The following is a 12,491-nucleotide window of genomic DNA, read 5'->3' as shown; positions in this document are numbered from 1 at the left end:
GGGCAGGAAGAGGGGCAGAGAGAGAGAGAGAGAGCCCTTTCTTCTCCCCTTTGATTTATACCCACTTTCCTTGGGTCCGTCCCCTAGGTCAACCCACAGACCTACGTATCCCATGTACAGGGAGGGGTAAGGTGTTTCATGGGATGATGTCACTAGCATGATCATGACAGCCCTTGTTAGCATATTGAGGGGTGTCAACTTTAATATGCATTTCGTGGATAATGAAGCAAAGTTCGTTCACCGGACACATGGCCCTTGAAATCTGCCCAGGTGCCCCAGGGCAGAGCCGTCCCATCTCCACAGGGCTCTCTCCCCCAGATACATCGGGCAGCCTTATCAGCTTCGGCCTCCACAGAAAGCAGCCTGTGACTCATAGTTTTGTCTTGCGAGTGTTTGAGGCAAATCTTCAATCAGCCTCAACTTTTGCTTTCCCAGGCTGTTTGTCTTAGTTTTTCACAGGCCTGGTTGCTCGGCTCTCACAGCCCCAATAAAAAGGCATATAATTTTTATCTTGTATCATGCTTTCAGTATTTTTGTCTACAAACACAGTAGCTACACAGATATTTACTCCATTAAAAGCAATGGAGTGGATTTTCTTACCAAATAACTTGACTCGAGGAATCACCATTTTATTTTAAAAAACCCCAAACAAACAAAAAACCAAAACAAAGTGTAAAACCTCTGGGAAATTATAATAATGATGTTTCCTTAATCTGAACCTTAAAGTAAATCCACTTTTATATGTTAGTTAAATTCTGCAACAAGCTTTTAACTTTCCCCTTGTTTAAACATAAGCTAAATACTGCCATGAGTTCAGACATGGATGGAATCTGAATGCTGCTTTCTCATTCTCTTTCTCATGCCACCCTGCTCAATACATAAAGTTCACAGTTTTTCCAATGTTTAAGAAAACTAACCTGAGTATCTTATTGGGGTTTTTTTTCAGAGATATCACACCTTTAAGATTATATTTCTGTCAAGACAGATACATTTTAATCAAGGAATGGGCAGCTGTTGGGTAACTGAGCTATCTATAGAGACTGGACTTAGTATATCCATTTCAGAACCTATATATTCCTTAATGCCCAGGGCAAGGAGTGTAATTTTTACTCATGAATGTATACCATCAGGCAGTGGATAATCATGAGAAAAGGTCAGACTTGCTCTTAGTAGAAATGGGTCATGTCTATGCACCAGGGTACCAGACATTCAAAACCATCCAAGTGGTATAGAAATACCAAAAAAAAAACCCCTACCCCCACCCCCCAAAAAAAACCCCAACAAAACCAAACAACATCTTTCTGAACTATTTCAGCTTCCAGAACTGTTCTTACAAACAGCAGTTCAGATGATTAAGTAAAATACTGCAAGGAGTGTAGGAGGAGCATGGAGAGAGAGAAATAGAAAAGAGTATTTACATCTGATAACCCAATGGGTCTGAATCTTCAATAATCAGCACCAAATTCATACTTCTTTTTCCTTCACTGATGTTAATGAAAATGCTAACTTTATCACACATAGAAAATAAAACTGTATTACACCAAAGTAAGGAAGGGAAAGAATCAGACCATTTCAGTTGTGTGTGTTTCACTGTTTTCCCTGGATAAATAGTCTATTTCCCCTGTTTTGCCTGAGCTTTTCACACAGCTGCAGGGGAGAGAAAAATATTTTTAAAAGAAATAGGAAAGTGTGGCTGTAAAATCACAAACATCAACACTGGAACTTGGGAGCAGATGTAATATTGTGGATTATGATTTTTAAAATTATTTAAATGTAGACTTCATGCTGAGGCACTTCCTTTGATCCATGTTTTTCAAACACTTTAAGGACCTGGAAAAGAAAATACAATACATGTTCAATTAATAATTATCTATTCAATAGTCCTGTCCACAATTCTTTTTAAAAAGAGGCTTTACAGGAAGACTGAAGTGCGTGATACTAGGATTAATTATTTTTAAAAGGTAAAAATTCAGTGAAAAAGACAAAAAAAAAAAAAAAAGAAAGAATTAAATGAAACCCAATTTAAAGTTGACGGATATTTTGGGGTCATAAAAGAGAGGAGAATAATTATTAACTACTCCATAAGTCAGCACACACACTGCTTTTTAAGTGCTTTGAGGCAAGAGAGTAACTTCCCTTTTATGAAGGTTAATGACGGGACAACGGAGAATTCATATCCCTGTTGGCAGAGTGGGTCATTTCTGTCCTAACTGACTGACTTCAGAGGAAAGACAGTCATGAAGCCACTTACAGCGAACATTTAAGTGCTATGTTTAGAGACTGGTAAGATGATATGGTTCCCTTGTTCTGCATCTGCGCTGGGTGAGCAACTGGACATGTGAACCGGTGCCGATGCTCTTGCACAAAGGCAACCGGACCACGGGGAGAAAACTCCAGTCAGAGGATTCAAAGATATAAGGCCTGTTCCTACATGTTGCACTGTCTCTGAGATCAGGGGCAAGTCACTATACTACTCTCTGCTGCTTAGTCCACCCTGTCCTTGAAAGAGTGATAGTGTTTATCCAGCTTCATAAAGCCTTCTGAGATTTGTGGATGTTACAGCTGTGTATTACTGTCATACTCGGTAGCTGCCACATTATAATGCCTAGCTCTCCAAGCAGAATTTCAGACTAAACAGCAATAATTGGGTTTCTCTTTTGTTTGTGTAAAGGCTTTGGGCCTGCTTTACATTCCTAGTTGCTCACCCAGAGCAAATACGGAGTCAAAGAACTGTCTTTGTAGCAGTGTCTACTATAACACTTAAATGTTCTTTGAATTAGCTTCATGATTGTAATTCCTCTCTGTTTTGATCCAGTTAAAAGAGATACGGTCCATTCTGGCACCCAGGATGTAAGGGTACAACCATACAGTTGTCAAATTTGTAAATTAAATGCAAAAAAATATATTATGCATCACACACATATAATCCGAAATATGTGGCAAAATTTGCCTATGGGCATAACTGAACAAAATAATTTTGGGGTTATATTAAGTGGATTCTGGATACAGTGAAGTGAATTAGAAATGAAGAAAACAGAATATTACAAATGGCTTTAATGTACATTGCACACCCCAGGTAACAGACTTTAATTTTTAATCAAGGTGCTTTTTAAGGAAAGAAAGTTTCTGTATAATTAGTGTTTCCTGCAATTTCTCATCATGAAAAGACACTGTGTTCTAGCTGAAAACACAGGGATATTCAACCCAACAAAGCAACTTTAAGCAGAGAACGGGGAAATACATGTTTTTGCAGGGTTTTTTTCTATTTCTGTGGAGAGAACACATTTTTTTCACAAAATATATCCTGAAGATTGCCATTGTAGTAATGTCTGAAAGCAAATGTATACATGCCACAGCTGTGACTGTCCTGCAGGCACAGAGACTGAAGTGACCGTTGCTAAATGGCATTTATTTTTTTCCCCCAAACGAACCGTAGGTTCAATATCAGAAGCATTAATACTAACATTGCAGTGCGGGGGTCAGGGCTGCATTTCATCAGGCTGTGCCCTCAAGAGTTTGGTTCCTCAAAAAGAAGGCAGATTAGATGGCTGGGAAATCATGTCACATCTCTGGCTAAGAAGAATGTCAGATATTTATCCTTTTCCCGTGGCTACTTTGGGTTTTTCCAACTATAAGCTTGTGGCAGGAGAGGTCATTTCTTCTGCGCATCTAAGGAATCTGTCCAGTGTTAACACTTGGATACTTGTCTAGAGTGTTCAGGGCTGTTCTAACTTTTCCACACTGAGGACCATACTTCTGATTTCCGTGCAAGGAGGATTTGACTGACTTTGACCACCTCTGAAAGATTCATCTGCAGCTCCCAGTCTTTTTGCCTGGTTCAGCTATTCTCATTACTTCAAACATTGTTTTCTGAGTTTTCAGGAATGGTACTGATTCACATTCATGTGGTCTGTAAGCGTGACTAGCCAGCACCATTTAATTATTTTTCTTTTATATTTTTAATAGGGAGAGTAAAATAAAATATCTCTGGTGTTTGATCTTATTTGGGAACACCTTTTTTTTTTTTTTTTTTTTTTTTTTTTTAATTTAATGAGAGTGCAAAGGGACAGTTGTGACAGACAGATAAAATCACCGACAAGATATGTCCATGGCCTGTCAAAACAACTGTCGTGACAAACTTTGGTTCTCTTTTCAGGTCTGTCACCAAACAGTTGTATTAGATTAATATAAAGTATCGATCTGACATGAACTGATTCTGCCAAATGGAATTAGTTTAATAAATTATGATGGGTTATTTATTTATATTAGCAGGCTTTCTGCTAGAACAAAAATCGTCCTCCTTATTGCTGTTGCAAAAGACAAAATGCAACACAAATTCTGTCTAGTGCACTCTGATTTGAGAGAAGTGTGTTTGTGACTGATCCAAGTCATATGAATAATTCTTTGAGATACTGTAGCTCACAAATCTGACTGATCTTAGGCAAATCAATCTACATGCTCTTTGCTTCCCACCTTTAAAGACAGATGCTGGCTTGTTAATGTTTGCTGTAACTACTTTGAGATTCTTAGAATATGTTTTTATACAGTAGAAATGTTTATGGTGATGGTCTACATAGAATCAAGTTTCAATTTCCTGTACTCCAAAAATACATCCACAAAATATGCAGTGCACTTTATGGCTGTCCAAAATAGCAACACTCAAAATAGAGCTCGGATGCCAATATGCTATCTAGAAGAAAAATTAAACTGATCTTAGAGTGTGGAAAACCAGGATCTTTGGTTTTGTCTGTCTCTATGTTTGGTCACTGTTTTCACATTAGGATCAAAAGTTGAAGGAGATGAAAGCTCTTTAGGGCTGGATGCTTCCCAGAAAGGACAAAGCTAAACTAAAAGGATTTTACCTTTTAATTGAGCTTCACATCTTTGGTAGTATGCCATTTCAGCATCTGTTGCTGTGAATTGTTCATTTCAGCATCAGTAATCCCCAAGACAGTGAATCAAAACTCACTGATCCTTGACTCTTCCAGAGGAGGGTAGGGGTAAGATGTAACAATGACCAAATATAGAAAGATTTTGGTCTTGGACTAATTAATATCAGTGTTGGCTCTTCTTAAAACCAGACTTGCCTGGATAGGAAGGAAGACGTAACCACTTCTAAATCAGCTGCTAGCTGTTTTATAAATAAAGGTTACAACTATGTGGATAAGAGGTGGAGCTGAATCTACTTTGGCTGAGCTCTTCAGTACCGAGACTAAAATTCAGGGAGCTGGAAAGCTCAAGGAAGTGCTGAGGAGGTGAGCAAAAAGAAGTGCAAAAGTTGTGCAATCTGTTCCTGGAAAATCAAGCTCACAACTGACTTGAAAGATTGTCATGGTAACACAAACTCACTAAATGCTAAGTCCAAGCCCCATTTGAAGGTCTGAGGCCCAGAAGAAAGAATAGAGTATTATTACTGTGTAAGTCAATTCAGGATCATATAAATCAAAGCTTCAGAGTAAGGGGGTCTGTATTTCCTTTGATGGTTAGAGACCTCAATAGTTGCTTTCATTCTGGCATCCCATAAGCTAACATTAGTTATGTTGATAGTCTTTGCTATAAACTATACAAATACAGGAGATTGCATATGAAAATACATTATAGCAGCTTTACAACTTGAGCCACAATCTGATTATCAGAAGGAACAAGACTCCCTTATGCAGTGAGGAGCAGTGCAAAATGAGCTCCATTCTCAGGCTCTCTTCAGAATACAATGGGCTTTTTCTTTCCTCAACTGAGCATTAAGAAAGCACCAATTCATTTCTATACACGCAGGATCGGGCCCAAAGACAGAAGGTTTGATGGAGACTTGATTGATGATTCAACAAATCCTTAATATGTTCTGATAGACTGAGGACTCATACTTTCCTAGGAGCGCATGCTCTTTCCTGATGTGCCTCCATAAGACTTTCTTCTAAAGGGCTGAAAGTACATGGCAGGGGAAGCACTAAAGGGGAAGAGCTTCAAATGCAATAAAAAGCATATTACTATAGTTGTTAAACATCCATCAGTGATCCATACCGGTCAATAAGATGAATACTAGCTGCCCATTCATATTGCTAATTAAAGAATAGGTCTGGAGGAAACAGCGCAAGCATATGAATGTAATTTTTTTTTTCATGAATGTGTGTGCATGCACTAGAACACCATAATGTAAAAATCAATGTTTCATCCTCAGCTGGATTACTGTAGTCTGAAAAGTAAATGAGTGGCAAAAATAGAGGTACAGGAGACATAGAGGTGAAGACAGACTGGTGTGATGATTCATCTCAAAAAAGAAAACAGTGACCATCACAGTTGGTAAATGGTAAGTTCTTATGTTGTTCCAGTTCATATATATCCAATAGACACCTATAGGCTGTCTCTAGAGACACTGGACTTTAGTGAGGCAGGCATACCACGTATCAACTTTTAGCATGAGTTGGGATGGTAAGAGGGCAAAAATGGCTTGAGGCACAATTTCCATGCAAAGAGAGTGCCAGGCAGAAAAACTCCTAAAGTGAGACAAGGGACAAAATGAGACTAGCATTTGATGGCTGTAATAACTGCTGCATAGCGATAGTCACAGACCTTCATAAATATGTTGCTAAAATACTTTGGCATTTAAAGGTAGCCTCCAGTCATTAACAAAATTCTGAAATATTGTTGGAACAAGATTTTAGGATGAAGTAGAAAAGTGAGAGTCCTACCAGGAAGCTTTCCACTCTGAGAGCTGGATTCCCCTGTCTGTTGAGTCATCTTAGCACCAGATAGAAGTTTTTTCCTGCTTTGGAGAGGATGGAGAAGACCTAGAGGATTACACAAGCAGATGAGGACACTGGGACCATGAGGGAGAGATGTCCGCTGCTGGCACTGTTTTATCATGAACAGGTTTCACCCTACAGCCTTGCTGTGAGATGAGATGACCTGGTGAGAACATCTGTTTCTCCAGCATGATAACTTTCATGGAGGTAGTAACTCCCCTCAGGCTATGTCACACAATTTGGTTTCCTCAGCATAACTGCTTTCGTTTCTGGTAGACCTGGATGCTATTCCAAGAAAAATACCTTTTGCTAATACTCATTCTGCTCTGGCACCTGGCTTAAGCTGTCCTGGCAAAAAGTAGGCTGGTGTGAGCTGTATCACCACTAAGTGTTCTTGGTCAGACTGGTTTGACAATATTTCTAATCTTTCTTAAGAGTAGACCAAATATGGCTCTGCCAGAAGTCTGGGAAGCAGTCTCCAAGGAGAATGTGACTCATTTGGAAATTGAGGTGGGCCCCAGATGAAAATGTGATTCAAAGTTGGTTGAGTGTAAAAAGGCAAAAAAAAAAAAAAAGAGATAAGGTTTTATGAATGCACTGATTTGTAATACAGCTCCTATTAATTTCTTGTTTCTTGTGTCATACCAGGTCTATTGCTTCACTGTCTTCACAAAAGACTAAACACTCTTTAAAAAAGAAAAATTCTCACCATGATTCAGTTTGTTTTGTTTTCCATATTCCAAGGCACTATTTTCTAGGACTTTTAATGCCAGCATAAATCTCAGCAATTACATCAACACTCTATGGAGTAAAACTTGTGTGAGCTGAAAATCAACCACCCTCTCTAGTTTGGAAAATTTTTCATTGAGCTAAGGTTTTAGAAGAGTGGAAGAAATATAAATTACAATGCATTATTTCATTCAAACATTTAGTTTCACGGTTTGAGTCAAATCTATTTTGCTATGAGTTGTAGGTCTGTTGAGGCACGAGGAGTATTTCTAAACTGAACTCAAACATTGTCATGAATCCACCCCTCTGTTGCACTCAGTTATATTTTTTTTTCTGGTTTGCTTTGGTTTTTGTTTTTGTTTTGTTTTTGTTTGTTTGTTTTATTTTATGTAACATTCAGTTTCTTAAAATTGGATGCCCAGGAGTTGATTACAGGCAGTATTATCTTGATAACCAAGTGTTAGGCTTTAAGTGTTAGAAATGGAGTTTTCTATCCTTGCAGTCATGGGTGCATCTTGCTTTCTTCAGACGAAGATGAGTAGAACTCATCGTCAGCTTTGGTGGGGGTTCTTCCTCAGGCAGCTCTGAAGAGCTCTCATGGAATGAGAAATACCACTCAGCTCACCTGGCCCCAGGTGTTGTATCACTGAAACAACAAGGTCATTGAAGAAAACTATTGCAATGATAAAAAATTGAACATAAGGTAGTGAATATAATCCTTCAAAATCAGCTGGCTCAAAAGGAATGAAGTTGCTGTAAAACTTAAAGGTTTTTATTTTATTTACAGTCCAATTAGCAGTTGATTATTTTTTGCTATACTTTCCTCTCCACACCCATTTCTTACTTGAACGTCATGAAAAAAATTTCCTCAAGTCTGACAAAAAGAATCATGTTAGGGAAAGTGAAGGTTTGAGAAAACAATAAGCAATTGAAGGAAGTCCTCTAACTGCAGACAGTAAGTTATTTATATACATGTTTAAATTTGGAAAGTTATTACCGATTAGCTCTGACACCTATCCTGATTTTTTTAAACTTGGTATTGACTATCAGTCTATGGTGGACCATCCCCTTTTCATATAAACAATAACACTGAATGAAAAATACTGTCTAAAAGTCACTCCTCATTGAACCTTTCTTCTTGGCTTTTTGTAGCAAATGAGTTCAGTACTTCCCTGGAGAAATTAAATGTTGACTTTTGGGGTTTTTTAACTTTTCTAGATGAAACCGAGGCACACATTGACTATGAAGATAATTTTCCTGATGACAGATCAATACCTATTGTTGAGAATCAACATGTCAATGGCAAAGAGGAAATCAAGCAGGAGCAAGAACAGCTTTCCTTCAGTAAAAGTTCAGAGGAAGGAAGAACTGGAAGTACCAAAGGTGTTACTCAGGACACAGACACTTCTGAAAAAGGAAGCAGGGCACCAACTGAGTCTCCTGTGTCACTCCTAAGCCAAAAAAACTTGTTCTGGTTTCCATCAGAGGCTTTCAGTGAGCCTGAATCAGAGAAGGAGACAGACGATTCTACTAAAGCACAGTTTTCTGAAGGTGATAACCACATTGGAGTGAAGACCACCTATGATGAACCTGGTGCCAAAATGTTTTATGACAGTGAGGATTTCCCCATTGAACCCATTCTCTCAACTAATGATACGAAGGCAGAGATAGATGCAGTTGCCATTACTGATGAGTCATGGTTAGATGGCTATCCAGTAACACAAGAAGTGGTAGAGGATGATGAAGAGGAGGGGGATAAAGTTGATGGATCGATGGGAACAGAAGATGATGTTGTCCTCACGACTGACCACCCAAATCACGTTGAAGTAAGAAAATCGGGCAATGGCAGCCCAGCTCCAGAGGAAGGTTTAACACAGATTGTGGCAGCAACAACGAGGATAGATGATGAAGGGACCAAAGAGACATCGGTATCACTTACATCAGTGAGTAGTCTGGAGAACTTGAGTGTGAGCAAAGGTTATGACGATGCTGCATGGGACCACCTAACTACATCTCCAGAAACTATGACTCAGGAGCCCGGTACAACAATGCTGTTTGACATAACCAGCTTCAAAACATCCATGTCAGAAACCTCTGTGATGGTCAGCCCCTCTGATCACACTCCATATGCAGAACCAAAAGAAACAACTGCCTACCCAGCACAAGTGGCAACCACTGCACCAGCTCCAGATATCGTTACTGACACATCAACCCAGGAATTAGCCGAGCAAGAAAATCTCACCCAGGGTCTTGGAGAAAAGCTCATCCCCACTTCTGAGCCATGTGAGGGAGAGGATTGTCCCAAGTCAAGTAAAGGTGCTATCATAGCAGTAATTGTGATTCTTCTCTGCTTGTTACTGGTGGCAGCTGTCCTGGCAGTGTGGTTTTTCAAAAAACGTCAGCAGAAAAATTCTGTCTATAAACTAAATGGAAGGTGTCAGCCCAGACATCATTGCTACCACCACTACCACCACCAGCACATTGAAATGCAGAAAGTCTAACCAAGGGTCTTCTGGCAGAAATGCTAGAAATCAGAAGAAAAACATATTGATGCTAGAAGGATCACATGACTCATGGATGCTAAAATCCAGCAGTGCAGAAAGCAGAAGAAAAAAAGAATGCTAAAAGAACATAGAAGACAGGAAAGGTTTCATCCTTTTGAAATCACAGTTTAGCATATTTGACCTCTCAGAGCTAAAGAATTTTTACATTTTTATCATGAGGGTCTTTTGGAGACATCAGCAGGACACAACATGCTTGGTAGTACACCTACAATTTCTTCAGCTTTTACATTTTGCTCCTATTAATAATAAATTAATTGATTAATTTCTGTGTTACCTGGTTATAATGTAATAGCAGGGCTGGTCAGGCCTCCTTGGTCTATTCTCAGTGGAAGAGGGAAAGAAGGAGGGAAGGAGGGGAGAAGGATGTTTTTGGAGCAACCACACATTTGGTGTTCCTTTTTTAGAACCTGCCCAAGCTGGTCAGGATAAACCACCGTAACAAATTATTACCTGACGTGTCTTAAAAAGAAAAACTATTTGCTACCATACTTTAATGGATAGTATTGCAATGATTACTAAGGTACTTTTCTTCAACGTTGTGAATTTAACAAGCACAAATGTTGGATCATTACGGTGTTTTTCAGAAAGGTGCTCTTTTAGCCTTAGTGAAAAAGTGCCATTCTTATACTAATCTCTTTATAGAAACCACGATGTCTCCCTGGAATTCAGAGAATACTGTAAGTGCCATTCTTCCTTGCGTATCAGCAGGAGAGGAGTCAGAGCACCTTTGGTTCCAGGTGTTATGACTCTTATTACGGAGCCAGACAGTGATGGAGTGCTTTCTAGAGGAACCGTGTCTGAGGTCAGTTGCTTTTCTGAACACAATACTGACTGACCAAGATACTGATTTTTATTTCACAGCCAGTAGAACCTTTGGCAAGTGAAGCCATGTATAATACTTCTGCCATGTGAACTCTGTAGAAGGACTGATACTCACCATTCTGCTCTTTCATCGGCTGGAGGTTGTCTGGGGTGGACATTGGGTATGGGAGATGGGTATCCATGTTGAATGCTGCTTATTGTGGTTTTAAAGATAAAGCAAACCTGGGAAAGAGAGAAATTGCATCCAGTTGATAAAATGCAAATGCTTGGCTTGTAGACTGGGTGTTAGTGTAAAAACACAGGCTTTTCTAACTGTATGTTTCATTTCAAGGGGCTTTGAAAATAAACAGGGAGAGAAGGAAAGATGTGTTATAGAGTTCCTTAACATAGTTCTGGTGTGTTGAGTACGAAATATTCTTCCTTACCTTTCTGAATGAACAGGAAAAAGACTGGTAACTATGAACAATCTGCAGGTCAGAAGTTAATTCATCTGCCATTCTATCGTACAGCCTTAGCCAAAATACGCCAGTTGTTCAGCACATCAAAATACTGGAGTAAGAAAAGGTGAGTGGGTGGAGTCCACCCATTTTCATGTTCTGCCCACAGTGGTAACCATCTCTAACTCCATGGAAGGTAGACTTTATGAAATGGAGTGCAGAACTGTGTCCATCATACATACAGCCATCAATCTCAGTGCTGGTAAGGAAAGCAAAATGTTTGTAGATGACAGCTATATGTTATCTTGGAGAATTTGACATCAGAGTGGTAAGAGTTGAATCTAATTGCCTGGCAAGAGCCACACTAAATAAAGGACAGAAACTGTACAGATTTGTAAATATTGTGTTCTCTGACATATGCATGACTTTATGCTTTTAATGCATTCTAGACTATGAAATAAACTAGAATTTCTGTTGTAAACTATTTTTTAATGCAGTACCATTTTAAAAAAAACCCAATGGATTTCGCACTAAGCAACTTTATGGAGACTGTTAACTCAGCTAAAACATACCATCTGTAATCTCATGGAAATATACTGAAAAATAAACACAGGAACATCCATTAAAAATATCATTTAACTAAAGGTACAAGTATGTGTTACAGTTCTGTGCATCATCATTCAAAATGAGAAGTCGGTACTATTTGGCTCAGGAACTGAACATGTGAAAATGAGACTCAAAATATAATTACAAACACAAACTGTACAGGGATCTTATCTGAGACTTAGAAATACTTGTTATTCATGAACCAGACGAAAATGTATACTAACATGCTTCAGAGGTATTTAAATAAAAATCAAGTTACAAAAAAAAAAAAAAAAAAAAAAAAAAAAAGGGAAAGGAAGCGCCTGTGTGTGTTCTTGTGCAAATCATTCAGTTTTACCCTGTGTTTCAGGAGAAAATACAGGTCTGTGATTTGGATAATTCATGCAGAGGACACTTTGATATTTAAAAAAAATTAGCTGAAAAGTGTTCAGCTTAGCCTGTCAGCCCAACTTTGCTCAGAAGACCATCTACCCCCTTTTGAGGCAGCATCTGTTTGTACTCACAGTTTTCACTTTACCAGAATGAGTCAGGGAGTTTGGGAAAACCAATAAAAGATGGGGATAAACAGCCCATGAACGGTACATTTGACTTAG

At 38.8% G+C, this 12,491-nt stretch overlaps 1 protein-coding gene across 1 annotated transcript in view; it reads left to right on the top strand.

The window, feature by feature from the left end:
• Positions 1-12,159, top strand: part of SUSD5 (sushi domain containing 5) — a 44,310-nt gene extending 32,151 nt beyond the window's left edge. The window contains exon 5 of the mRNA XM_026843953.1: positions 8,688-12,159. Within this exon, the coding sequence (XP_026699754.1) occupies positions 8,688-9,970 (1,283 nt within the window). The 3' untranslated portion in view covers positions 9,971-12,159. The remainder of the gene's footprint in view (positions 1-8,687) is intronic.
• The last annotated feature ends 332 nt before the right edge of the window (positions 12,160-12,491 follow it).

Source organism: Athene cunicularia (genome assembly GCF_003259725.1).
Source record: "Athene cunicularia isolate RWA chromosome 2 unlocalized genomic scaffold, athCun1 chr2_part2, whole genome shotgun sequence".
Classification (NCBI taxonomy): Eukaryota; Metazoa; Chordata; class Aves; order Strigiformes; family Strigidae; genus Athene; species Athene cunicularia.
This window is presented reverse-complemented; position numbering and strand designations above follow the sequence as displayed.